Source organism: Chinchilla lanigera, unplaced genomic scaffold (genome assembly GCF_000276665.1).
Source record: "Chinchilla lanigera isolate Chin_1 unplaced genomic scaffold, ChiLan1.0 scaffold00032, whole genome shotgun sequence".
In the NCBI taxonomy this organism is placed as follows: Eukaryota; Metazoa; Chordata; class Mammalia; order Rodentia; family Chinchillidae; genus Chinchilla; species Chinchilla lanigera.
The window spans coordinates 15,317,719-15,345,245 of record NW_004955433.1 but is presented as its reverse complement, the minus strand read 5'-3'; the positions used below and the strand labels follow the sequence as shown (position 1 = coordinate 15,345,245).

General features: G+C 52.2%; 1 protein-coding gene across 2 annotated transcripts; it reads right to left on the bottom strand.

Annotated features, from left to right (window-relative positions):
• Positions 1-4,720: 4,720 nt before the first annotated feature.
• Drc7 (dynein regulatory complex subunit 7) lies at positions 4,721-25,417 on the bottom strand. 2 transcript variants are annotated; one of them, XM_005388404.1, is made up of 18 exons: positions 25,393-25,417; positions 22,479-22,706; positions 21,785-21,959; positions 20,685-20,810; positions 20,141-20,335; positions 18,230-18,388; positions 17,391-17,609; positions 13,193-13,321; positions 11,050-11,122; positions 9,877-10,005; positions 9,541-9,669; positions 8,073-8,293; positions 7,115-7,330; positions 6,495-6,605; positions 6,304-6,414; positions 5,972-6,166; positions 5,070-5,209; positions 4,721-4,983 (listed from the first exon to the last, which is right to left on the bottom strand). In XM_005388404.1, exons 2-18 carry the CDS (start codon positions 22,670-22,672, stop codon positions 4,890-4,892), a joined length of 2,616 nt encoding a protein of 871 aa, XP_005388461.1. In that variant the 5' UTR covers positions 22,673-22,706; positions 25,393-25,417; the 3' UTR covers positions 4,721-4,889. The 2 variants fall into 2 exon arrangements, with proteins under 2 accessions (XP_005388461.1, XP_005388462.1); XM_005388405.1 differs by having other exon boundaries at positions 21,875-21,959.
• Positions 25,418-27,527: the final 2,110 nt, after the last annotated feature.

Here is a 27,527-nt window from a genome sequence, read left to right as displayed (position 1 = left end):
ATTTGCGAGATGCCCTCCAATGGCGGCTGCGCCAATCGCTTTAGCAACTGTCCCGGATCGACCAGTCATCGGTCGCATTGTTGGAAAACCCATGCTCAGCTAGCCAATGGGGAGGGATTTCGGGAGCAGCGTGAAGCCAAGGGCCTTCCATCTTGGAATGGGGCGAAACAGCCGTAGCCTTTTGCCTCCCGGTTCCTTTTAACTGCGTGCAGTGCCTCAGAGGCCTGAGGACTTTGCTTCTCATCTTAGATCCAGACATCGGCTTGAGTCCCCTGCAGGAGCCCCAGAGGGAAACAATGCCTGATTCTAGGTTCACACAGCCGCCCCCTGGCGAGTGGCTGCTCCCACTAGGGTGACAGCGAACCAGGGCGACGCCGCCCTGCTGTGGAAAGACCCAACCGAGCCGCCCCAGTTTTCCTCCACTCATGCCCCGCAGGTCGGACCGTTTGGTCTTAGTACGCCCACCACAGCTCTAAAGGGTAAGAATTCCTGTTCCCGTTTACAGATGAGGAAACTGAGGTGCTGGTGAAAAATCACAACCGAAAAGTAAGAGCCCCAGGACTGGAACCCTTTTTCTGAAAGCCAGAGGCTGGGGGAGTCCCAGCTCGGCTGTACCCCACCACCAGCAGCAGCCACATTAGAGGCAGAGGGTCCACGTCCTCCGCATACTGAAACAGAGCTGATGAGAATGATACAAGTCAGCCTGCACCCCCTTACTATTTATTACAAAGTAGAGAAAATTTGAAAGGATACCACCTAGATTTTGACACGTGCCAACAGCCGGCTACATATACGTTGTGTGTTTTTTCCAGAACTCTCTGAAATTATAGATAGCATGATATTTCAATCCTGAAGATTGTCCCACTTGAGGGATTTATCTGTTACGGTATCATTTACCTTGCACTTCCCCTGAATTTCTTGTTAATTGGAAGTTAAGTCTAAAGACTTGATTAGACTTATGACATGCATTTTAAAACACTGAAGTAAACTACTCATACCCCAGATAACACAAACTGTACCTGTACAGAGTCAGTGAGTTTTTACCAACAGCACCACCTGGTCAAGAAACAGAACAACATAACCAGCATCCGAAAGCTCCCCCGCTGTTTCCTCCCAGTCACTAACCCTCACACCCCAGAAATGACCACTATCCTGACTTCGAACCATCAGTTAATTTCACCTGTTTTTGTTCTTTACACAAATGTAATCATGTAATGTATACTTTACTGTATTTGGAATCTTTCAATAATATTATGCTTGAGAAATTCGGGGCATCCCAGGTAACTTGCTCGTTCATTTTCATTGCTCTATAGCTACCTCTATATTCTGAGCATTTGGGGCTGGGTATTCTTGTTGTAGGGGACTGTTCTGTGCCTTGTCAGAGGAGCACCCTCGTTTCCACCCACTGGATGCCAGTCGCATTCTTCTAACCAGTTAGGGTAACCAAAAAAAAAATCTCAAGACAACTGCGCTAGTCAGGTATTCATCGCTTGGACCAAATACCTGACATGAACAACATGGTTTCTGTCCATGGATAGCTGGCCCCAAGACAGTCATGGTGAAGGGCATGGTGGAAGAACATTGCTCATCTCAGGGCAGCCAAGAAACACAGTGGGTGAGGAGCCAGAGAGAAGGAGACCAGGGACCAGCTATAGTCCCCAAGTTCATGCTGCCATGCCCTACCCACACGCCCCCAGTGTGCTTTGCTAAACTAAATGTCTCTTAAACTATTTAAATTGGCAATCAAGATTAACCATTACGGGGAAGTAGCTCAGTGGTGCAAGCGCCTGCCTGGCAAGTGCAAGGTCCTAAGTTTGATTCCCAATACAAAAAAAAAAAAAAAAAAAAAAATTAAATAAGATTAACCATTACATCTGTTGCATCCAGGGGTGTGTGGGCACCGCACCGCAGCTTTACTTTGCTGTCGAGCAGCTCCCTAGGATTTGTAAACCCAGCACCAGTAAAAGATTAAAGGGACCAAGTTTACAAAAGGAAAACAAAAACAATTTATTTGAAAGAAAGAAAAGAAGCAGAGGACAGACAACTACCTTGTGAGAAGGTGGGGGGCTCTGGAAAGATGGAGGCCCTTTTATTCCAGAACATTTTTATTGAAAATGTGGCAGAAAGGCCTTCCCCCTGGAGTTTGTTACAACCTGATTGGCTATTTCAGACCCTATGGCCCTTAATTTGAATACCATCATCTGTGTGCAAACTCCTATGGTGATTACTTGTTTTTCCTTTGTCCTGTCAAGCTGTGTGTGTGACATTTACGACTCTTTCTTTTGTTTGTTTGTTTTTCTCCGGTACACGGGAATCAAACTCACGACCTTGCGCTTGCCAGGCAGGCGCTTTGCCGCTGAGCTGAAGCCCCAGCCGCAGAATTTGTGAGTTTAAAAGGACTTTACTTACAAGGTCAAGAGAGAGAGCGCTGTCTTTTAAATAGCCGCCCCTCCTCTCCTTTGCCAGGTGGATGTAAACTTGGTCAGGGCCCCTTCCTGGTTTATCAGCTTTCTCCTGTCTTGTTAATTGCACCTTCAGTAAAGTTTTAACTCTTTCTAGTCAGGATTAGCCAGAAAGCCCAATGTGGCCTTTCCCTATTTACAGACCTTTGCCCTCTACACAATCACAATTTATGTCTCCATGCTTTTCCTCTCTGGTACTGGGGATTAAACCCAGTAACAACCTGTCCCTGAGCTACATTGCCAGCCTTTTTTATTTCATTTTTGGGACAGGTTCTTGCTAAATTGCCCCAGCTGTCCTTGAACTTGGTGATCTTCCAGCCTCAGCCTCCTGAGTAACTAGGATTACAGTCATACAGCACCACGCCTAGCCTTTTGATTTTACTCTTGATGGACATTTGGGGTAGTTTCTAGTTTGGTGCTCTCACCCATATTGTTGCTGGAAACATTCTAGTACATGCCTTTTGGTGGATAACTCTCTCCATTTCTGTTTTGTTGTAGTTTGTCTGGGGTTTGAACCCAAGGTCTTTGCCCTGAACTACAGCCTCCAGCCCTTTTTAAAATTTTGAGACAAGGTCTCTCTAGGTCACTGAATTACACAGGCTGGGCTCTAACTTGCAATTTTTTATTTTTATTTTTATTTTTTATTTTTTGTCTTTTTGAAACAGGGATTCACTATGCAGTTCAGGCTGGACTTGAACTCACTTTGTAACCTAGGCTGGCCTTGAACTCACAGCAATCCTGAGCCTCCTGAATGCTGGGATTACAGGCGTACCATGGCCGGCTAATTTGCAGTCTTCCTGTTTGAGCCTACCAGAATCCTGAGATTACATGTGTGTGCCATTGTGCCTGGCTTCTCCTTCTGTTGTGTTGTCCCTTGCTTATTGGATAGATGGATAGATGGATGGATCTGTATGTGGGTGGTATGTTCATCTCTCCATCACTATAACAAAATATCTGAGATAATAAACTTATAAAAACAGAAGGCTTTTTTGCTCACAGTTTGGGAGGTTACAGACCATGATTATGCAGACCCATTGGCTTTAGGCCTCTGGTAGGGGGCAGCACATCATGGCAGAAGCACACAGCAAAGCAAAACACCTACCTCATGCTCAGCGGCCAAAGAGGGAAGAGAGGAAGATCCTGGGGCCCGCAGAGGCCCCTCCTTGACCTAAAGACCTCCCGCTGGACCCCACCTCTTAAAGCTCCATCTTTTCCCAGCAGTGCCTCCCTGAGGACCAACCCAGCTGGGCCTTTCTGGTACATTCAGGACCTGCACAACAGCACCTTGGCAGAGCTGACCCCAGAAGTGGAATTGTTGGGCCATAGTTAACCTTCAGTAGACACTGCCAGTTTCCCACAGAGCTGGTGCTGATTTTATACCTCAGTGGGAAAGCTGTTTATGAGCTACTGTTGCTTCTCCTTGCCAGCACTTGTTATGCTGATTGGTGTGTGGTAACATTTCCTTTCCCTGGAGACTAATGAATTTGATTTTCATGTTTTGCTGCCCCCCAGACAAGGGCTCTCTATGTAATTCAGGCTGGTCTTGAACTCTTGGAGATCCTCCTTCCTCAGCCACCTGAGTTCTGAGATTACAGGTGTAATCTGTAATCACCACATCCAGCCTGCATCTTGCTTTTGATCCTTGGGTATTTTTTTTTTTTTTTTTTTTTTTTTTTTTTTTTTTTTGTATTTTTGGGATGGGTCTCACTATGCAGTTCAGGCTGGCCTTGAGATCACTATGTAGCCCAGGCTAGTCTCAAACTTGCAGCGATCCTCCTGCCTCAGCCTCTTGAGTGCTGGGATTACAGGCATGTGCCACCATACCTGGCTATGCCATTTTCTAAGCTAACATTTAGTGAGTGCTCTCTGGGTGACATTGCCAGTCCTCTATGTTCCATAAGCCTTATTTAAGGCAGCAGTGTCAGCCCCATCTCACAGATGGGTAAATCCTAAGAGGAGGAAGTGGGGCTCAGTCCCTGGTACTCACATCAAGCCCCTGTGTTCTTGGGTGTGCACCTTGGCCTGGCCATTCGCACTCTGAGAGCATGGCCACCTCACCATGTGGAGGTCTGACAGATTGCTTGCAGTGGCTGTGGGACCATGTGCAGAAGTGCTGTGGAAACTTCACCTTCCCACCAAGAAGCAAGGAAGCAGATGGGGAAGACGGCTGGGTGGGTGGGAAGGGGTGGTCCCAGGCTACAGGTAAAGAAGGGAAGGAGAAAAGGTGGACTGGAGCTTACGCATCTGAGACACAAATGGCAAATTGAAAGTGTGTTTATTTACAGGAAAACTATGAGAGGTGCGAAGCAGTGTGGCAGTGAGACCAGGCCTGAGCGGAAGGGCATTAGCGGGCTGTAAGATGCCCGGGGCCAGGCTGGATGGACTTCTGTCTGGTCTCCGGCAGCTTCCATCATAGGCCCATGAGGGTCAAGCAAGGGCTTTGAGGAACTCTGCCAGGCGTGGATCCTTGTAGAGCTTTTCCTCCAGTGCCAAATACTTTAGGGGAGCCAGCTCCTTGTGTCTGAAGCAGAGGGAGGAAGGAGGGGAGTGAGGGGTTCCCAAGCCAGGGGGCAGCTTCCAGGTCCTCTCTGGCTCCCACCCCCTCACCGATTGAGCCGCTGCTCCAGGATGCGGATGCGGAACATGGCCTGAGAGCAGTAACTCAGGTACAAGTCTTCATCCTCTGGTGTCAACGTCACCTGGTTCTCCTGGTACCACTGCTGCTTCTTCTGCAGCTCCTGGTTCTCCTGTGGTCATAGAGAGACAAGCAGAGCAGGGGATGATGAGGGCTGACCCTCACCCAGGCTGCAGGTACCATCCACTGGTCACCAGACAGCACCACTAGACAAGCCGGAGAGGCAGACACAGGGGTCCCAGCAAGTCTTGGATAGAAGGTGTTGGGGTCATGTTTAGAGGGATGCCACATCCATGAGACTAAAGCAGGGTCAGCCACATGCTCTGGAGGAGTTACTGACATTTTCAGACCTTCCAATTTCTTTTCTCCAAAATGAAAGTTACTGTCTCCCCCACCCCTAGTGCTTTTGGAACTCTGTGTGAAAACTGCATGGGAACTATGTGGTGTGTGCCTCACCCACAGAAATGGGTCAAGGGTTGGGAGTTGTTGTAATGTACCATCCATCCATCCACTCATGGATTCATCCATCTAGCTGCTTGTCCATTCCTTAGCCTATCCCTCCATCTCGCTGTCTACCTGCCCATCCACCCACCTACCCATTTATTCATCCATCCACACACCCACCCATCCATCCTCCATCTCTCCTCTCCATCTATCTATCCTTCCACCCATCCATGCATCCATGCACCCATCCACCCATCCATCGTCCATCCATTCACAAGAGCAAGGAAGAACAACCCAGCCATCTGGAAACCCCAAGCACTGAGAAACTCATCCCCTTGTGGGTCCCTCACAGATCTGTGTGGTGCTGGGCTGAAAGCCCTGGGCCCATCTTCTAGATGAGGATACCATCTTCTAGATGAGGATACTGTACCTTCTCAAAGCGGGCCTGGATGAGGTTGGCCTTGTCAATGAGCCGCTGCTTGAAGTCGCTGAGGCACTCATCCTTGAGGCGCACAGCCTGAATGCGTGTCAGCTTCTCACCCGGGGGCAGCTGGGCCAGGAACGGAGCCAGGTAGTCCAGTGGGGCCTCTACCTGCCTCAGGTGCTCCTCGTGCATCACGCGCTCCTAGGGAGTGGGGAGCAGCTAGATCAGGGCGCCTTTATTCTTCACCTTGGCCTGGCCACAGGCCTGAGAGGGGGGCTGGCCTGGATCCTGGCTGAGGGGCTGGGAAGGGCCAGGACAGGGCTGGGAGCGAGGCTCACCATGGCCTCCCGATACTCCTTGCTCTTTTCATTGCGCTTAGTGTCATAGATGGAGATGTTCAGCGTGTGTGCCTCCTCCTCTTCCTCTCGAAGCTTCAGGATCTCCAGCACCTGAATTGGGAGTTGACACAGGGCATGACTGAGACGCTCCCTATCACCTCCCCTGCCCTCTGTCCTGTGGGATCCCCCACCTCCAGCTCGGACTCCCAGGCCTGGTGTTTGGACAGCTTCTCCTCATTCTTCAGGTGCATCATGGTCTCGTACTGGTAGAGAAGCTTCTTGGTGTGCTCCATGGGCTCCACCTGGGACCAGAACCACCACAGTGACAGAGAGGTCACAACAGGCCTGGGACCATCTGGTTTGATCTACTCCTGCCATGTGAGCTCAAGCAAGTTGCTTAACTTCTCTGGGCCACTTTGCCCATTTATAAAAATATGCAGAGTAAAGCCGAGGACTGTGCTGGCAGAGTGTGGATTTGACAAGGAAGGTGAGCGCCTTACAGGGGGAGGTAAGAAGCCCCACCCCTCCCCACCCCCGCATGTGTCCCTGGGATCTGGGATCTGCACTGACCAGGGGTGGGGCAGGGACCATGAGGAATGGTCCCAGCCTACTGGGTTCTCATTTGGGTGGGAAAGGGAAAGGTCCCAGGATGGGAGCTGTGGGTTTTCCCATGGAGCAGAGATGAACTTCCGGGCTGGCTTTAGGGGCGTCCTTCTTGTTTCTGCAGTGTCATTGGAGCAGGACAAGGGCCAGTACCTTTAGGTCCACTCCATCGGGCTCACCCCGCCCTGCCCCCGCAGGTCCCGCTCACCTCAAAGCTGATGCACATGTCCGACGTCATGATGATCTTATTGCCCTTGCTGTCCACCTCAGAGCGCTGCAGGAACTCGCGCTTGGAGGCGGTGATGTAGTCGTCGCGGCAGTGGTAGCGCAGCTGAATGCGCTCCTCTGTAATCAGGAACACGCGCTCCGCCACGTCCTCATCCGCAGGCTTTTCCGGGTTGCGAGAGAACTGCTCTGTGATTTTCTGAGAGGGTGCAACACCCATAGGATGAAAAGAAGGGCACTTCTGTGGGTTCTCCGTGGGCAGAAGCAATAGATATTTGGGACTCGAGTCTGGGGTTGTTTGGGGACCCGATAGAACAGCCTGGCAATGGATTCTGGGGTCCCCAGGGTCTCAGAGCCAGGCCACTCCAGCCCTGCATGGTGCTGGAGCCTTTCTCCAACTCCCTCAACAAGACTGCTCAGACCCCCTCAAGAGATGGGGAGCTCATGGCCCCCCACATCCCCCTGCCCAGGCAGCCTTCTCCCTCACTAAACATCTGTCACTGCTAGAAAGAACTTCTTTGGATGCAGTTGTCAAATCATGTGTAATGATTTGGAGAGAAAAATGTACAATTTAATGTAAAGTGGGTAACAGAGGGATTCTAGCCCCCATACCCACCCACAGGTGTCAGTTAAGTCAGAAAAGATTCTCAAGACCAAACCTATTAATTCATAATGCCTGGGGTGCCGTACTACTTTATATTTGTCATGCTGTGTGTTTGTCCAGGACTAGAAGGAGACAACAGCCCTGTGGGTTGAGGGCTCAGTCTGGTCCCAGTCAGCTAGGGGTCATACAGCTGGCAGAATGCTTGGCTTGTAGTCAGTGCCCAGGAAATGTTGCAGGCCTTGAGGCCACTCCAGAGCCAGGGCTGTCTTTGTGCTGGGGGTGATTGCTGTGTGTCACAAAAGGCAGGCAGCCTGTCCCCGAGACCACGAAATCTTACCACCATGGGCCGGGGGTTTGACTCTGTATTGGTCAAAGTGAACTTCTTGACCCTGGGCCCAAAGTTGATATGGCGGTAGGAGAGGAAGTCTGGGCGTCCTTGATAGTACTCGGTCATTGTCCTGGGAGTCTCCTCCCGCTTTATCAGGCCGTCCACACGGGCTGTTTCATAAAACTCCATGACGCGGTCATTCTCGGGCTGCATAGACTTGTATGCGTGCACTGGGATGGAGGGAGACACCTGGGTGAGGACCAAGTGCCATACCTGCTGCTGTGCTGACCCCACCCCAGGACCGGGGAGGAGGTGGCTCCCTGGCATGGATGAACATTAGCTGGACCTGATTGCGCATTGATGTGTTTAGATTGCGTCTAACTTCTTGTTATTAAAAGCAACACCATGATAACCACTTGCATTATGCATTTTTCTGTTCCTGCTCATTATTTGCTAAGACCAAAGACTCAGCAGTGGAATTACTGGGTCAAAAAGTGTCCACATTTTAAAGTCATAATTATTTTAGGTGCTAAGGATGGTACCCAAGGCCTTGGGCATGCTAAGTACCCACTCTACCACTGAGCTACACCCCAGTCCAAGGCTATTCTTAATCTATTTTGCCTGATTTTCCTCTAGACAAAATGAACCAATTGGTGACCTACCAACAGCAACAGCAATGAGCAACTCCCATACCTGCTCCTACCCAACAGGACTATTTTTTTGTCTTTGCTGGCATGAGGGCTGCCACATGGTCCCTTATGGGTTGAGTTTCATTTTTAAAATTTCTACTGCCTAGTTGAGGGTAGCAACATATAATGTAACAACCACTGTTGGTTCGTATTATTCTGTCTTGAGACCCTGTATCACTTTGAATGTTCTTGCTTTGATTTGTTTATGATTGTAATTCTGGTATGCTGCTACTGTTCCACTTTTTGTTTGTTTGTTTGTTTCTCATTTACTACTGTCTTTAAAATAAAAAAAAAAATTTCTACTGCCAAATGAGGCTCATCATTTTTCCCAGCATGTATTGGCACCATACTCTTCTTTGGTGAACCACCAGTTAGGATATTGATTCTCTCCTAAGACATCCCCTTACCTGCCTCTCCAACCCCATGGGGCCATGGCCACACTGCACACTCACACTGCACACTCTGCCCTCTGCATTGTCCTTGGAAACAGGGGAGCTGGCTTTATGCTCAGCATCCTCAACCGCTCTAAATGCAGCCCACACTGGGTGCCCTTGGCTGGATTCCTGCCCAATCCTAGCCTTGACTGCAGGCAGGAATGTGACCCTGGCCTTGCCCTTCCTGCAGGAGCGCTGGCCATGCTTTCTTGGATCCTCCAAGTTCCCTGATGCACATCTGCTTTGCTTAGGGAGCAGATACCTGGAGGCTGGTTCCTCCCCCGGCACCCTGCTGTCATGGAGGCTATTCTAAGGTGCGTGTCACCCCACCCCCGGGGTCCCGGCTTCACGCACTGCGCAGAGCCTGGGGGTGGCCCGGCCTAAAGTAGTCGGTCCGCAGGCCTGTGCAGTTGTTTATGTGCTTCAGCTCCAGCATGTCCTCCCGGTTCTGGTACCACTCCTTGATCTCCAAAATCTTGGTACCTGTGGGATCCAAGGATGCTCACTGCAGCCAGGGAAGCAGTAGGAAGCATCCCACTGTTCCCAGCACAGAGCCTGTAATGCCCACACTTACACTAAGAGGGCAGAAGTGACATGCCCAAAGTCACAGGGTACACTGGGGACCCAGCTCTCCTGCCCCCCACAGCTAAGCCACCCCGTCCCGGCCTCCCAGCCAGCGCTGTCTCTCACACTCCAGGTCCTCATAGGTGGTGAGGCGGCACACCAGGCCATTGCTATTGAGGTACGGGGCCCATTTCTCCAGCCGAGCCCTCCTGTACTGCAGCACCTTCTTCCCATTCGGGCACCGAGTCTCGAACGCTGTGGGTGGGCACACGGGTACTGAGGTCTCTCCTTTCAGGCTGGGGCAGGGAGGGCCAACCCCACCTGGCCACTCTTCCATGCCATAGCACTGTGCACTGAGAACCCCAGGCCCTGAACCCCTCCTGGGAGAAGAATGGTCACCACCCCAGCCCAAGTTGCTCATGGATCTGCCCAAGAATGGGATTTGCATAGACTAGGGGATAGCACCCAGCCACAGCATTCTCACTGCCATGTGCCTGCCTGTGCAGCTCAGTCCCTCTGCCAGGAACACCATGGCCTCCTGCCCTTGCTGGGCTCAATACAGATCCTAAAATTTAGCCCACTGAGGCGGGTGTGGCGTTGCACACCTATAATCCCAGCATTCCAGAGGCTGAGGCAGGAGGATCACTGTGAGTTTGAAGCCAGCCTGGGCTCCACAGTGAGGCCAAAGATAGCTGGGACTGCACAGCAAGACCCTGTCTCAAAAAAAAAAGCTAAGAAAACAAAAACAAAACTTAGCCTAGTGACCCTGTTCTGCCTGCCCTCCCCGAAGTTGCTCACCTCGGGCTGGACTATGTGCTCCTCCTCCTCTCCAGTACTCACCCCCTGGAGAGATGGCCTGTGCCCTCCTTGTGGTCTGGGGCTCCCAGGTGGGCACCTGGGCAGCTAACGGATATGAATACTGGACACATGGTATCTACTCTCCAACCATCTCTGCCTGCCCTTCCCAGGTCGTGATACCCTGCACCATCTGCTGTGGGTACTGCACATGGCCACTCCAGACAGGCATCCGAGGGAGGGGAAGGGCTGTGTCCCAGTCCTCAGTGGCTCTGATGTCCACTGAGCCCTTCTTGTGGGCCAGATGGAGTCAGGCCCTGGCCACAGAGCTGGCTGTGGGTCGAGGGAGGGAGGATGGGAAGAAGGGAAGGTGGAGCGAGAAGTGTGGCGAGGAGGGGCCAGGGCAGCCTCTGCATGTTCCCCTGCCAGGCTGGCTGTGGATGGACACCTTCCTGGAGCCCAGGGCTTGTTCTGGAGAGAGCAGTGAACAGCATCGGCAGAGACCTTCCGGGGAGATCTCGATCTGCTCCACCCACGAGGATGGCATGTCAAAGCTCTTATCTTCGGTCTCCTTGCCCTGTGGAGAGTGGGGGCAGGTGCGTGGTGCTGGCCTCAGCCCACACCACCTCCAAGGCAAGGGGTCCTCGGCTTCCCGGGGCAGATGGAGCTCAGAACAGAAGACACAGAAGTCAGGAGGCGTCAGCTCCGGCAGGGAGCCCTCCCTGATGTCCGGCATGGCCCACACCCCTAAGAAGTCAGTGGACCCAGGCTCACCCTCATCCAACACCAGCTAAGCAGCCAAGGCGAGTCCCTTACCCACCCCAGTTTCAGTTCCCTTAACTGAAAACTGGGCCTCTGGGGAGGGCTCGGTGATGTAAGGGCTCAGTATCTAAAGGGCTCAGAGGTCACCGCCAGGCTGACGTTATTCTTTCTGAGTCTTTGTGTCCCCACCTGTAAAATAAGGATCTAGATAAATAGCCCTCAGACGAGGTACACACCGACCCCTGGAGGAGATTTTCTCAGTGTGTACCTTTTCTCCCACAAAGGTTGGTCAGACCTCCGACACTTGCTGGTCTACTTGTGGCTTCTTCAGGGAACACAGTGGTCAGCAGTGCTCTCTGGCAGAAATCTTAGAGGTGGCTGAATGCTGATTCCTAGAGATGGCATCTGTCTGTCTTGGTGGAACAAGGTTTCCAGGCCCATGGATGGACCTGGACTCCAAACCGGAGCTGTGTCACGGCCCTGAGTATGGGGCCTCCAGGCCCTATTTGCACCTCATGGCCAGCAGGGGGCACTTGTGTCCGGGATTTACTGCTCAGGAGAGGGCCCCCCTGGTCTCCAGAGGAGGACTCCCAGAGTGCTCCACCCCTTTTCCACGTGAGTCAGCACTGCACCAGGCGCCTCACACCTTGAGGCTTAGTTTCCTTCTCAAGCAACCCCAGGAGAGTAGCTGTTGAGAACCCAGACTTTGGAGCCAGGCTGTTTAGGTTCAGATCCCAGCTCTGTCACTTACTGGCTGAGTCCCTTTGGGTCAGTTCCATAGCCCCTCTATGTATAAGCCTTCCCCTCTGTAAAAGGGGACGGTGGGTAACAGTCTGGATAAAGGCACTGGTGCCCACCTTGCCGGGTGGGCCTGGAGGTTTAAATGTGTAAATTGAAGCTCAGCACCACAGCAGAGCCTGATACTCAGTGGGGGCCGGGTGGATGCTGCCTGTCACATGTGTTGGTTTGTGTCTGTCCACATTCACATGACTGCATTTGGAGGTCAAGTCCTTAAAGAGGTCACCAAGTCCAAATACAGCCATCAGGGTGGCCCTAATCCAGTGGGACTGGTGTCCTTACAGGAGGAAGTCAGGACACAGACTCATGCCTGTGAAGATGCAGAGAAGGTGCCCCCTGCAAACCCAGGAGGGAGGCCTCAGAAAAGACTGCCTTGCTGCCCCTGGATCTTGGACCTAAGCCTCCAGAATGAGGTTCAAGCCCCCTAGCTGTGGTGCTTTGCCACAGCAGCCCTAGCAGCCTAATGTTCCTACTATTGTGACTGTGAAGATGGATCCCCCATTTTACGTATAGATGAGGAAACTGAGGTCCCCAAAGACAGGATATTTGCCCAAGGCCACGCAGCCAGATGGAAAGCGGGGCCCCTGAGCTTCCCACACAGACCTGCCTGGTGAGGTGAGGCTGGTGATCTAGGGTCTGGGCCAGCGCTGAGAGGATAGACAAGAAAGGCCTGCAGAGTGTGGGAAATCACAGTGCCCCTCGGATGGAGCTGAAGAGTGGCTGTCCCTGGGGTTCCCGGGGGCCAGCAAAGAGGCTCTCACACCCCACTCTGAGGCTAAGCTTTCTATGGGAGCAGGACAGCCCCTGAGCAGGGTGGATGGTTGGGGGAATGATCAGGAGGCCCCAATCCAAGGCCCAGCCTCCCCCTGACCCAGGGAGTCCTGGGCAGGCTCAGTTGCTGTGTCTGGACCTCAGACTGCTCATCTGTGAAGTGAGGGCACTTCTTGGCCCTTCTGCTTTGAAGGAGCTGTAATGGGTCCACCTGATTCCCCTTCCATACACATACATGGCTTGGGGGAGCTTTGTAGGCTGCCTGAAGCAAGACAGTGTGTACAGCCTTCCCCTGCCCCACATGCCTCAGACTCACCTGATCTTGTAAGTCATCATCATCATTCAGCCCTTCATCCTCTTCCTCGGTCAAGGACAGCTGAGGCTTATCTGTCCCCAAGAGCATGTACTCCCATTTCACAGGGTCTCCCAGGTCAAAGACCAAGTCCTGGTGGAGGGAGAGATGAGCTGAGTGGCCCCCCATGCCTCATCTGCTCCACAGGAGGGGGAAACAGCTCCCAGAGGCGAGCAGAGGCCTGTGCAGAATGTCCGCTCCATGCCACACTCTCAGTGGGGGAACTGAGGCCCCACAGGGGAGGGACCAGTACTCCCTTCCCATCACCCAGTCTCCCTACAAATAAATCCTGCATTGGTTGCTGGGAGAGATGTGGAACCCTCTTGGAAGGCAGGGACAGGTCGGATGGGAGGTTACTGTGTACCTCTGCGGGGCAGCCTGCTGACAGACCGGTGAGATTTTACTGAAGGGGGATCTGGCAACCCTTGGGAGATGGCTGGGGAGAAAGAGCTGCCTTGAGCTTTTCCCCCATGCCAGGGAGAAGGGAGCTGGGCAGGGGCACAGCACACTCAGGTGGGTAGGGGCTGCTCTTTCACCTCCTCCTTGCTAGCCTGTCCGAGGCCAGGACGGCTGTCCCCTCAGCAGACGGTTTCCGCAGGCGGGGAGCACCTCTGTGCTAGGCCACCTCGCAGGAAACACGCCATCCCCATCATGTTCCGGGATAACAAAGACCAACTCCATGGCCTGCGAGAGGCTTTAGCACTCAGCTGTGCTGTCCTGCTGGAGTCCTGGGAGGGATCCTGAGTCTACTCTGCCCTAGCTGGGGTGGTGGATGGAGAAGTGGACTGTGGCTGAGAACAGGGAGGGCCAGAGACCCTGTTGATGCAACAGTGGCTGGGGACAGTCAAAGCTTGGCCAAGAGGAACCAATTGCTCAGATGTTTGTTTCTCTGTCCACCCTGTCCTAACCTCTGGCACACGTGTCTGTGGTAAGCAGTACGTATGTGTTGCTCCTTTATATCAAGTCCTATTCCTAGAGAAAAAGAACGGACAACTTCTGCCTTCAGCATGCCCCAGGAGCCCCCTCCTCCACCCTGATGCCATTTCAAGGTTCTTGGGAGGAGCAAGCACTTCTCCAGTGCTTGTGTGGCAGTGACCGTGTGGGTTGCTTCCTTCAGCCCCTCATTAGTTATGCAGTTCTGCCCCTCTGGCCTTCATTTCATCATTCTTTTATCTCTGTCATCATTGTCCCTCACCTGGCACAGGTGCAAGGTGTGCTAGTTTGGGGGTGTGGGTGCTGCAGGACAGAATAAGGACCTGCAGGCTGGAAGAGGGGCTGGAGGACTACAGCGGTGTCCACAGGGCCATTACCCTCAGGGGACACTGACCACAGAGGTTTCAACCTGGCTCTGGGGAGGGCAGGCTCAGCTCTGGCCCAGGGGTGTGGCATGGGAGAAGTTGTTTCACTTCTCTGAGCCTCAGTTTCCTTATCTGTGAAATGAGAGTAACAAGAGCTAATATTTATTGCATAACCAGGGCCTGTTCTAAGCACCTGAGTGTTATCTCCTGTACCCCTGCAAAGCCGTGAGGATTGAGATCCTGGAATCACGTCCTTAAGGGAGATAGGGGTGAACCGTCATCTGCTGAAGGGGAAGTTTCTCTGTCTTGGAACTTTTTCTTTTTGTCAGTACTGGGGATTGAACCTTTGACCTTCACGCTGCATGAGCTACATCCCCAGCCTTTTAAATTTTTTATTTGAGACAGGGTCTCCCTAAGTTGCCCAGTGAGAATATGTAATCTTCCTGATTCAGCCTCCCAGAATGCTGGGATTACATGCATGCAGCACCGAACCTAGCTCTGCCTCAGAACTTCAGACTTCTTCCAGATGCAGAGCAATTTGCCCTCCACTGCATGTAGACTCTGCCTGTCTCCCAGCGGGTAACCATGGTCCTAGGAAGTCACATTGCAATAGGGAGCAAAGGGGTCAAGAATCTACCTTTGGGAACTGGCCTGGTCAGGAACAGAGGACCTTGGAAACAATAAAAGAGCACAGAACTCAGAGCCTGGAGGCCCCAGTTCAAGGCTAGCAAGTCCAGCTGGCTTATTGTTCTTCTCCATGACATGGAGGCACACTGAGGGTAGAGCCTTACCTGCCTTGCACCCTGCCTGTGTACCCCGCCTGGCACAGTGCTGCCCTTACATGCTCACTGGAACAGCTGGGACACAAAGGATGGAGATGTGGATGGAGCTCCTGGAACTCTCACACCTGAGTGTAATTGACACAATGATTCTAAAAATGGGCAGAATCTTCTAAAATGAAATATGTGCCCAAGTATCTACTCAGCAGAAATCAGGACATGTTTCCTGATATATATGTACAAAAAGGTTCACAGCAGCACTATCCAAAATAGTCCCAGCCAGGCACAATGGCACACATCTTAATCCCAGCACTTGGGAGACTGAGGCAGGAGGTTCTCTACAAACTCGAGCCCAGCCTGGGCTACGTAGTGAGATCAAAGCCAGCCTGAACTGCACAGTGAGACCTTATCTCAAATCACAAAAATCGAGCCCTTCTCCACTGCTGGTGGGAATGCAGACTGGTGAAACCACTGTGGAAATCAGTTTGGAGATTCCTCCGAAAACTAGGTCTAGAGGTCCCATTCAACCCAGCTATCCCCCTGCTGGGTATTTTCCCAGAAGATCTAAAAACATCATATCACAGTGATGTATGTGCACCTATGTTCATAGCAGCACAATTTGTAATTGCTAAGATGTGGAAGCAACCCAAATGTCCATCCACTGAGGATTGGATAAGAAAATTGTGGTACTTTTATATAATGGAATATTGCTCAGCTGTAAAGAAAGATAAACTCGAGGCTTTTATAGGTAAATGGTCATAACTAGAGACCATACTCATAAGTGAAATAAATCAAACATACATGTGCAAGCACCACATTGTTTCACTAGTGTAAAACCTGAAAGAGTTAGTTTAAACTAGGAGATATGATAGACATTGTGAATTGATAGGAAAGCACTCAAAAGTAAAGGGCAACTGGGATGTGGGAAAAGAGAAGGGAAAGAAGGAGAAAGTTTGTATGTATGTATATGCAGGATAGTTAACATGGCTGTTCTACTGTCTTGTATTTCTTTGCTGAAAGAAACTGTCAATGAGTCTTTCGTTGATCAGCATTGCATGTCTATATCTGTTTTCATGAGAAACCACTTTGAAGATATCAATATGTAATACAACAAGCATTGTTAATTCCCTACCACTTTGTTTGTAACTCCATTCTGTCTGTACTGTTCCTTTGCTATTTTGTAAAATGTTGTCTGTCTGTTAATGTTTTCCTCCTTTTATTTTTAAAATAAAAAAATCACAAAAATCAAGAAAATGGAAACATCTAAATGTGCAACTATAGAATAGAAAAATAAATGCATAATGAATGAAACACAGCTACACACAAAACATGGATGAGGCCCACACGCAGAGCGGTGGATGGGAAGGTGCAGGCATAAAGAATCTGCACTGTATGATTCAATTGAGAGAACTGTCTGACACCGAATGAAACTGATGGATGTGCTTAGGTTTGGGATGGTGCTCGACGATGGGGGTGTTAGTGACTAGCAGAGGGGGAAGAGGGGGCAGAGACACTTTTGAGGTGCTCATCCTGGTTCTGTAGAGGGCCCAGGGTGTGAAAATGTAAAGATTGTGCACTTCTCTGCACTCCCCTGGTGTGTGTGTGTGTATGTGTGTGTGTGTGTGTGTGTGTGTGTGTGTGAAGGCCAGTCATATAAGTTAAAAGTACATGCACACTTAACTTGAGACGCTCCTGCCTCAGTCTCCCTCAGGGGTGGGATCACAGGTATGTGCCACCACACCCAGCTCTCTCTTTCTTGATCTGGGTGCAGATCAAGGGCATGTTCAATCCATGGGACATCACTGAACTATGTGGTTAGGATGTGCATACATTTCAGCTGTACCTTATATGTCAATATAGAGTTTTTAAAAAACTCTTTCACACAATGCACATCTTAAGAGGATGCACAAGTCCAAATGGAGATGTTAATCTTCTCAGAATGCTTAGTGATGGACAAGGGCTCAGGCAATGAGGATTCAGCCACAGGAAAGCACAATGCCCTCATGGCCAGGCGGCAGCTCTCCCTGGGCCACCCCACACCTCCCTCTGTCCTCCCTCACACCTCCCCCAGCCCCTGCAGGGCACCTTGCAGCAGTTCCAACAGTCCTGCATGTTGATCCAGTAGTTCCTGTGGTTCCAGAGGCTCTCGATGCCCAGGAAGTTGTCATCCTGGGTGCTGTAGCTGCGCCCCGTGAACGGGTCGATGAAGAAGCCCTCGGGCACCTCTCGCTTCCCCGACAGCACCAGGACCCAGCAGTGCACCCGAAGGCCATGCAGGGGATCAGGCTTCGCCTTCTCTGCCTCCTGCACAGGGAAAGTGGGTGACCACCAGCCAGCTGGGTGTGCGTGTAGGGCTTGGTGTCTAGACTTCTCCCCGGGAGCTGGGGAACCACAGGAGAGCTGAGTTCTTTCCAGAAGGGACAATTGCCTGGCTGCCTCCATCACCCACCTCTGAGCCCAGGGTTTGTTTGTTTGCTTATTTATTTTATTTTTGTCTTTTTGAGACGGGGTCTTGCTATGCAGTTCAGACTGGCCTTGAGCTCACTTTGTAGCCCAGGCTGGTCTTGAACTTGTAACAGTCCTCCTGCCTCAGCCTCCCAAGTGCTGGGATTACAGGCATATGCTACCAAGCCAGGCTAAAGCCCAGTTTTGAATGAATGAGTTGGGGGCTTCGACTAAGTCTGGGGTCACAAACTGGACTCTGAGCAGCTGTAGGTATTGGGGTTGGCTCTGGGTATTGAGATTCTGGGTGAAAGTAGGGTAGTTCTTTCCTTTAATAAAGAGTTCACTGGTGAATCCAAACAAAGGAACCAGTTGGCTTCCTCTCCTCATCCTTCCAGGAGAACTGTGCCTGTCATGGTCCTTAGAGTATCCACAACAGTGTCCCCCACTGCCCACCAGGATGAAGGCCATAGGGGACCCACCAGGAGGCGCTCCTCCTCCTCCCACCGCCGCTTCTCCTCCCGGGCTTTGGCCTCCTCCTGCTTCTTGATCTCCTGCTCCTGCTCGAACCTGCTGGTCAGGTCCCGGGGTGGTTTGATGGTGTACTTCTTGGGCTGCACCTTCTCTTTCTTCTTGACTGTCTGCCCCAGCAAGAGAGGAAGGGTGACTGGGCCCGAGCTGGACCCTCCACATGGCTCCAAGAGCTGAGACCTCTTTGCCCTGGGGCCAGAGACTGGTGGCTGTTCCTGGAGCCTGCAGGATTGGTGGCCCAAACAGCAGAGGGGATGGGAGCTGTAGCTCTGGGGCCCTCTGGGTCTCAGGCTGCTTTGTAAAGGGGTGAGAATACTGGAAATTTCTCCCCAGGCTAGTGCAGTGGAGGAGGAAAATGCCCATAAGAGGTGTCCATCAGGACAAGGAGGGGCTAGGGAGGAGGACGTTTCTCCTCTTCGTTCCCTACCAGCTAAGTGTGACGAAGATCTGACCCACAAGGTGGGGCAAACTGTGGATGGTCAGATTTTTCAAATCTTATCCTTGGAGGATTTCACATATTGACTCATTGTACAAGTCTACAGGGTCAGGAAGGAAAAGAGAAGCCTGTGTGTGTGCATGTGTGTGTGTGTGTGTGTATGTGCATGTGGATGTGGGTGTGGATGCACATGTGAATATGTGCGCATGTGCATATAGGCACTGTGGGTGTGTGTATGTGCATGAGTGCTGACGAGTGTCAGTGTGAGCACATGCGTGTATAAACATGTGAGGCAGCCAGAAGTGTTCCTTGGGAAGAGCATGGCAGAAGCTGCAGAAGTGGGCCTGTGACAGTTTGAGAACAGGGACTCTCCAGGGTTTAGAGGTGAACACAGCCCACTGCAGTCCCTGGGTCTCCCTGCACCCACTGTGTGACTTCGGTCATGTGATTTCACCTTCCTATTTCAACTCAACAGACCCACCTATAAAATAAGAGCCATAACCTCTACCATGCAGGGTTATCGTAGGAGCAACGGAGTGCATGGACACAAATGTGGTCTGCAAGCCTGAAGTTCTCTGCATCTGTTACTTGTTGACATAATTTTGATTATTAACATTTGGCTAAGAGCCCATGTGTGAGCTCAGAGCCACAGCTACATTGGAGCTTTTGCTCCACCCTCCCTTGGGGAGCAGCAAGGCTGTCCTGGGGACTCCCGTTTTCTTGCCTTCTCTCCACTTGCGCCTGGGGTACGGGTGCTCATTCAGCAACGCAGGTGCCGTGCATCCTGCTGCAGGGCTCAGGTCACTGGGTCCCCACCGCGGGCCCCCTGGGCAGCTTGACCCTGATCGAAGAGTCCTGGAGTGCAGCCAACTTGTGGAAAGCACTGTAGCAGGACTGTTTCCCAAATGTAAAGGGATGGCTGATCACTAAATTCACTTAAGAGCATGTCATGTGTTCACAGCAGCTCTGGCCACACAGGAAAACAACCACCGCATGCTGGAGAGCCACTTCTTTTTCTACTAAAAAGGGGCCTTTTTCCCTGGGTCGGAGGAAGGGACTGAGAATCAAATCTCTGTTCACTGGACCATTAGTTCTCTAGATGCGAGAGGCAGGTGGATTTGCCAAATGCATACGGTAAATGTGGAACACTTCTTCTTGGGGGGACGTGTGGCACTCACCAGACTTATCCAGGGGTGCACAGAAGCTTAAACTGAGTCACACGACAGGGAAGGACCACCCATTGTGGAGAAATGGGCTGTGTATCACCTAGGGCTGAGAGGTTATTCCACTGGATTGGAATATAGACTCGAGGGCAGCTGAGGGGCAGCTTAGTGACAGAGCTGCATCCCTGTGGCTGGGGCAGGGACACGTTCCTTTAAGGATGGCACAGCATGGGTGTGTGCATCCTGGGAGACGCTGGCCATACCTCCTTGGGCTTCACAGTGAGCGGGCACACCTCCCGCGTCAGATCCATGTTGCACAGGGCCTGCGAGCCATAGCCGTTGACGCAGTAGGCGTCGTAGCCAGCGCCGAGCAGCATGGAACAGAGCAGCGTGCTGAAGTCGAAGCAGTTCCCCTTCTGCTGCTTGAGCACCGTGGTCGAGGAATACAGGTGCGAGGGCTGTGGGGCAGGCGGTCAGCATGGCCAGGCCACTGCCCCTCAGTGTCTCCCACCTGTCCAGGGGCGGGGCTGAGGGCCGTGGGCCGCTGGTGTCCCCCATCACCAACTTTCTGCACCTCCTGAAGTCATGAAGGGGACCAAGGCAGAAAGAGGCAGAGGAGACAAAGAGGCAGCAGCAAGGGGACTGGGCTTGCTGTGTGTCCTTGGGCAAGTGGCTAGTTCTCTCTTGGCCCATTTCCCCGTAGGGGGTCCCTGTGGCCTGACCCTGGCTGAGCCTCCTCTCAGACCCTGCCTGGTTTCTCTTCTCAGGTCTACTGGGCTACAGATGCAGCCCGTGAGTGGTACCTACCGGCTTGAGGGGGTCAGGCAGCGGCACCCTGGTGAGGAAGTCAGAGACAAAGTTGGCACAGCCGTCCCAGTTATAGAGGTCAGGGTAAGGCATCAGTGTGGGCCGGATGGTGGTGCTCACAAACTTCTGCAAGGGGAGAGATCATGTCAGGGGCCACGCACAGTAGGGACTTCTGCAATCTGGTGCCTGGTGAGGCCTCCTTCCTCCAATGCATAGGGAGACCCCAGGAGCTGAGGCCCACGCAGCAGGCCAGGCCTGAGGGACCTGGGGTGGCAGAGCAGACCCTGGCTGGAGAATGACGCCCGGATCTGGCATATGGCAGCTATCTGTGGAGCAGCGGCAGTAGCTGGGCCAGAACAAGCTTATTCAGGATCTAGGTGGGGAGGGCCTGCATCCCCCAGGGTACCAGCAGGGGAGACTGAGGCCCAGAGAGGCCGAGTGAGCTGGCCAAAGTGACTCAAAGAGTTCAGGTCTCCTGCCAGGCATGTGACCCTCTCGAGGCCTGCAGAGATTCTGGGTAGGGGTAGCTCCTGGGCATGCTCCAGTCTTAGAAGTGGAGCCCACCAGGGAAAGGCAGATAAATAGAACAAAATAGATCAGGACTTGCACCAAGACCAAAGCAAAGTACTGACTTCTTCCTTCCAACCCTGTAACCCTAGGCAGCTTCCTGGTATTCTCGGGGCCTCAGTTTCCCCATCTGTACCTGAAGCAGCATGGGATTAATCCAAAGACTGCAAAAAAGCAGCCCGCAGGCCAACAGTGCTCCTCAGCCTTGTTTGACTTGGCCCGCATGGACATTTCTAACACTTGTGTCAACAGCCACATTAAAAACCAGATCCCCATTCAAACCCCGTTCCTTTCTTTCCTTGATCCACTAACCACAGGCTTCAGTGTCCCCTGAAGCTATCAGCACTGCCTGGGCTTGCAGGGCTGAGTGACCCTGAGCCTGCGGCTGGCTGGCATTTGCAGTTATGCTGTAGGGACTAGAAGCTCAGACTGGCAGGAGGCCTGCTATTCAGCAGAGACCTTGGAGAACCGGTGCCGCCTCCCTCTGCCCTGTGCTCCCCACTCTGGGCCCTGCCCTCTGGTCCCAGCCTTACGGGCACTTCACACTCATTCAGGGGGTGCAAGAAGAGGGGCACGCGGTCCGGACACAGGTGGCTGTACTGGCGGGAGAAGTTGTCGGCCACCTGCAGCAGGTGCTCCTCCTTGGGCGTGTTGGTTTTGTAGGAAAGGGGCAGGTTGGAGATGTCAACAGTGTCCTCAGTTACAACCCTGCACCACAATGCACATGGCATCAGTCCAGGTGCTTGGGGACCTTCTGTCTACCTCATCATTTAATCCTCGCAGCTACCCAGGAGCCAGGCATCCTTATTGGCACTTTCTTTTCTTTCTCTCTTCCTTTCTTTCTAGCACTGGGGGTTAGACCCAGGGAGCACTGAGCTACATCCCCTGCCCTTTTTATTGTTTATTTTGAGACCAGGTCTCATTAAGTTGCTCAGACTGGCCCCAGACTTGTGATCCTCCTACCCCAACCCCCGAGTGAGTAGCAGGGATGACAGATGTGTACCCCTGCCTAGCACCAGCACTTTTAAACTGATAAAGGGAAGCAGAGGGAGGTTGAGTGATCTGTCTAAGGTGACACTGACAAGGAGGAGCAGGGTGATCGCTCAGACCAGCCAGTCTGAAAGCAGAGCCCTCAGTTCTAGCCCACTCCCCTATGTCCTTGGTCCTCCTCCTGGCCTGGCTCTTCCTGTGCCCAGCCCTGGTCTGCCCTTGCTCCAACACACTCACAGGGGCTCTGCTGGGGTGGGGATTTTGATCTCCGATAACTTCTTCTCCAAGTTTCTGAGCATCTCCTGGGTCAGAATGGTTTCCTCCTTCTGCACCTCTGCTGGCCTCATTTTCTCCATCCTTTCAGCCCGCTCAGCAGCCTCCTCCCGCTCGGCAGCCTCCTCCTCCTCCACTTTCTCCTTCAGGACCTCCATTCCGGCAGTGTCTGGCTGTCTGGAGATGAGGTCTCTGGAGTGAAGGACAGATTTCTCAGAGTGGCCCGTCAGGCCAGGCAGAAGCCACCCAGACTGCTTGTGTGCGCCTGGCCGTGGTGTCCATCACTTAGGGGGGAAGCAATTCCTGCTCAACTTCCATTCAATCAAGGAGAAAGTCTCTGGCTGGTACTGGTGCATCTGTAGCACTTCTACCACTTGCAAATCAACAAAGACACTTAGACCCCAGGTTGGGAGCCATTCTTGGACCAGGTCAACTAGCCCAAAGTCCCTAATGTGGCTTTGCTATCGTGATCTTTATTTTTGACAGTTACCTTCTCTTTCTGGCAAGTGATGCTACTGAGGCTGTAGGAATTGCTACATAGTATAATGTTTCCTATTAAGACATATTTTTTTTTTAAAGCTACATTTATTAAAGCCAATAAGTGGCTTGGCTTAAAGAAAATTATTCAAAATACTAAGGTGATAAAGAATATGACAAAAAAAGAGAAGAAGGCGGGAGGTGAATGAGATCTTATCCTGCCAAACTACAAACTGAGGCACAGAGAGAGTAAGGGCCGGGCTGCCGCCAAGGCCCCTGGGCAAAGGGCGTGGGGTGTGTTATCATGCTCTGATCTACACAGAGAAGCTATCTAGGCTCAGTTACCAGGAAGGCCTGGCTATGGCCACAGCACAAAGCCTCACTAACATGGACTCCTGGTCACCTTCCCAAGATTCCAGGCCTGCTTCCCTACAGGAGAACCCATTTAGTAAGGGGCAGCAAGGTGCCCAGTTTGAAATGCCCCACTGCTGGACTGTCCTGTTCTGCGATGCAACCAGTTCTGGCCAATGAGCTTTGAGCAGAGGCTGCTGGGTGGTGGGTTAAGAACCTGAAGCCCCTCTCCTTTTCCTGCCTGAAGCATGCACACGAGGCCAGAGAGAACTGGGTACAACTGTAAGGAGTCTGCTCATGAGCACCAAGCCTGCCTGCTAAGGATATGGTAACACAGCAGACAGATGGGGGAGCTGGTGTCCCCAGTGACACCACGGAGGCCCGACTGCCCGCCCCCCCCCAGACTTTCAGTGTGGGTGGAAACTCAGCCTCTTCTTGGGTCCCTGTTTCAGGCTGCCCAGTGCCATCCCAGGTGACCCAGAAGTCCCCCGCCTCCAGCTGAGACCTTTCCACCAGCAGCCCTTACATCTGCTTTCCTGTCAGCAACTAAGCAAAAGTCCAGCATCCCACCCACCAGTAGTGGTGGGGGAGACAACGGGCATGGAGATAAAAGAGCAGTCTCCCCAGATTTGTCCCCCTGGAGAGGAGCCAGGACTGGGAGGAGAGTTGGCTGGGATGTGGATGAGTGTAGAGCATTTGCCTAGCGTGAATGTGGCTCTGGCATTGAATCCATAGAGCCACACAAAGGGGGTAGGGCAAGGTGGTACCTAGCTCCGCACTTTGCACCCCTGCCCAGGCCACCTCTGCCTCTTGGGGAGCTGTGTCACAGCTGCCGGTCAAGGCTGAGCTTGGATAAGGGGAAATCTGGCTCCACCGACAGTTCCTGCTAGGCCCTGACCCCTGCTGGGCCTCGGTGTCTCTACAATAAAAAGGGGGACTTTCAGAGGTGTGGCTAAATTGTAGAGTGCTTGCCTAGTATGTGGCAGGTTCTGGGTTCCACCTCCTGCACTGTTAAAAATAAAAAGAGGAAAAAAAAAATAAAAAAAAAATAAAAAGAGGAAAACAAAGTTGCACACAACTTCACTTGGCAAGAGTGAGGTCTAACTAGCCCAGCCAGAAGTTCAAAAACAGAAAGAGGGATGGCTTTTTGTCCAGTTCTGACAATGTGTGTGCTGGGACTCAGGAAGGGCTAGACACATCCCTTGCTGGAGGTCTGTCTGCCCGAGTTCCGGGCAGGTGATGTCTCCTGTCCAGCAGGGCCCAGTCAGGACCCCATTTCCCTCGGGACAAACCTCCAGCCAAGCAGCACAACCTGTCATCAGATCCAGCTATCTGCATCACAGGCACAGAGAAGCAGAGCCCAGGGAGGGCAGCTGGTATGGTGGGTGCCTTCCAAGGCATGCGGTGTACTGTACAGCTGCTGCCTGCCAAGTCCCGTGCTAAGGGCTTTGTTTAACTTTGATTGACTGTTTGAGGCAGATAGTCTTATAGGATCTACTTTGCAGATGTGAAGACTGCGGCTTAGAGAGGTTAAGTGAACTGCGTAAGGTCACAGCACTAAGTGGCAGATTTGGGATATGAATCCACATAGGTCCTTCTCTGAATCCCATGTTTCAGGGCCTTGGGAGATGGGAAAGTTCTAGAAGGGATGGTGGAAGCAGGGAAATGGTGGGTCAGCAAGGAAATAGGATGGAAAGAAGGTCAAAGTGTCAGTAAGTAGCTGGGGCAAGCACTCAGTCCAGGATTACGGTACACCTTTGTCAGAGATGGGGTTGGGACCAGACCCATGACGCTTTATTTCCTCCTCAGCTACAGCCAAGTTGGCGGGAGGCAGGTCCCTCAAAATTCCCTGGACCCTGCCTAACAAAGGCCCTGCACAACTCCCCAGCAGCAACTTCCCTCCGCTTGCCTCTAAACACACACACACCAAAATAAAACAAAACTTTCCCAGAAAGATCAGGCCTGGAGGCTGTAGGTCAAAAACACCCCTTACCCTACCTCCTTTTTTCTCCCCCTGCCAGCCACCCGCAGCACCGTGTACCCTCCTTACCCTTGGTGGACAGCCTCACTATCTGTTAGCTATCTCTATGGTTACAGCTGAGGGCTGGTCCTGGGAGAGGGGGCTTCTGGGAAATGTAGTCCTCTGTGATCAGCCAGGTCCCCCCACCTTGATAGGCTGGTACAGTGGAGCACCGGTGTGTAAGAGGTGATTGTTAGTTAAACTTCAAGGGATTTTTCTGAGTCAGTTATCAAATACAGCACTATTAAAAATTCAATGATAAAAACCCTACAAGGAAATAACTATAGTAAAAACAAAAGCAATGGGTACTCAAAACTTACGACTTCCAAATTATTTCACCCTAGTTTGCTCTTGCATGGGCTCTTGAGGTGGTTTATATTTGAGGTAGTTTCATTTGAACCATTTTCCAACACCATCAGCAGAAAACTTATCTTTCTTGACAGTGCTACCTTTGTCATCATTTGTGCGTGGGTCTGTGACTGAGTGTGCTGTTCTGTTTCATTTTCTTCCTTCCTATCCCTGCAGTCTCCGGTTTAGCACTCTGGCCCTGTAAATACCTTTCCCTATCTGGAGGTCAGAGATGGGGTTGGGACTAGACCCATGATGCTTTATTTCCTCCGGTGCCCCCTTTCATTAAGATTGACAGTAATTTGAAGCTTTGATGCCTCATATACATTTTAGAGTCAGTTTTTGGAGAGTCTAAAAAATAAAAGCAAGTGGAATCATTATTGGGATTGCATTGAATAGGTTAATTTGTAAAGGATTTTATGTCTTTTAATATTAAGTCATATGACAGCATAGAGCAAATAAGTCTTCTAATGTCCTGCATGTTTGTTATGTTGTAATAAAAACACTGGAGAGGAAGACATGGCAGAAAGAGAGGAAGAAGAGGCCCTGGTGGAAAGGGGCTGCTCTGCCGCTCTCTGACGGTCACTCCCAGGTGAGGGCCAGGCAAGGCTCTGGCTCAGGCACATTCACGGTGGGCCAGAGGGACAGGCACTGGGCAGTCCGGAGCCAGCGTCTCACATACACTTGCTGTCTGTGTACCCGGCTGCTCAGGACCGGAGGTGAGGCCGGGCCCTGGGCAATTGTGGAGCAGAGTGTGGAGCAGGCAGGTGGACCCGGGGCTGTTCCCAACCATGACGGTGTCCCCCTCCTTGGTCAAGAGTGTTGCCTGGCAATGATGGACGCTCTGTCCATCAGCCCTGGCCTTCAGGTCTTAATTCCTCTCAGCTGAGCACTGGGAGCCGCTTTTGCAGTGACCTAGGCCACTCAGCCCCTGCCTCGCCCTGCGGTGGAAAGCCAACCAGGAAAATGTTGGCTACCTCCCAGTCTGTACAATTAAACCCAGCTGAAGGGAGTGTGTGCCATGGTCAGTCCTACACCCTACCCAGCATGTCTGGCTGAGCTGCAGTCCAGGCTTCCCCTGAGGTTCAAGATGGAAGCCGGTGATAGTCTAGGGGAAGAGCCAGCCACGCCAAGAAACCTAGGCCCAGCTTGAGCCCAGCCTTAAGAGGGGCTTTGGCTGGGTGGGGGGTACTGGGCTTCCATTTCCACGGTGCCTTCTCTGAGTCAAGGGGCCGGGCGAAGGGGGCAGTCAACCAATTCCTGCTGAGTGAGTGCTGGGTGCTTCGTTTTTATCACATCACATAATGCTGCTAGGATGAAGCAAGGACCTAATTATCCCCATTTTAACGGAGGGTGAAAATGAGGCTTGGAGAGGAGGGGACGGCCCCAGGGCCACACAGCTCCTGAGTAGCAGAGCCAGACCTGTCAGACGCCAGCGGGAACAAGTGTTGCTCAGGTTAATCAGATCATGGACGCAGAGACTTTGGGGTCAGGGAACCGAGCCCTCCAGTATGAGAAACAGATGTCTGTGAAGATAAGTCCCCAAAGGCACTGTATTTGTCCACAAAAACACGCTGTCGCCCAACGGACACAGTGTCCACACCCCAGGATTTCCCTTCCAGGAACACAGCGGCTTGTACAGAGCACGTCACCTTCCTGTCTCTCATGGCTCCAGCGCCCCGTGGCTGGGTGGGAGGAGGGAGAAGGGAGCGTCCCCTCCAGCGGATCTCTGCATCAGTCCCAGAGAGCAGCCCACGGTGTGGGGCCTGCGGGGAGCACCTGAGAATGGGTCCCCTCCTGTCGAGTCCATGGAGACA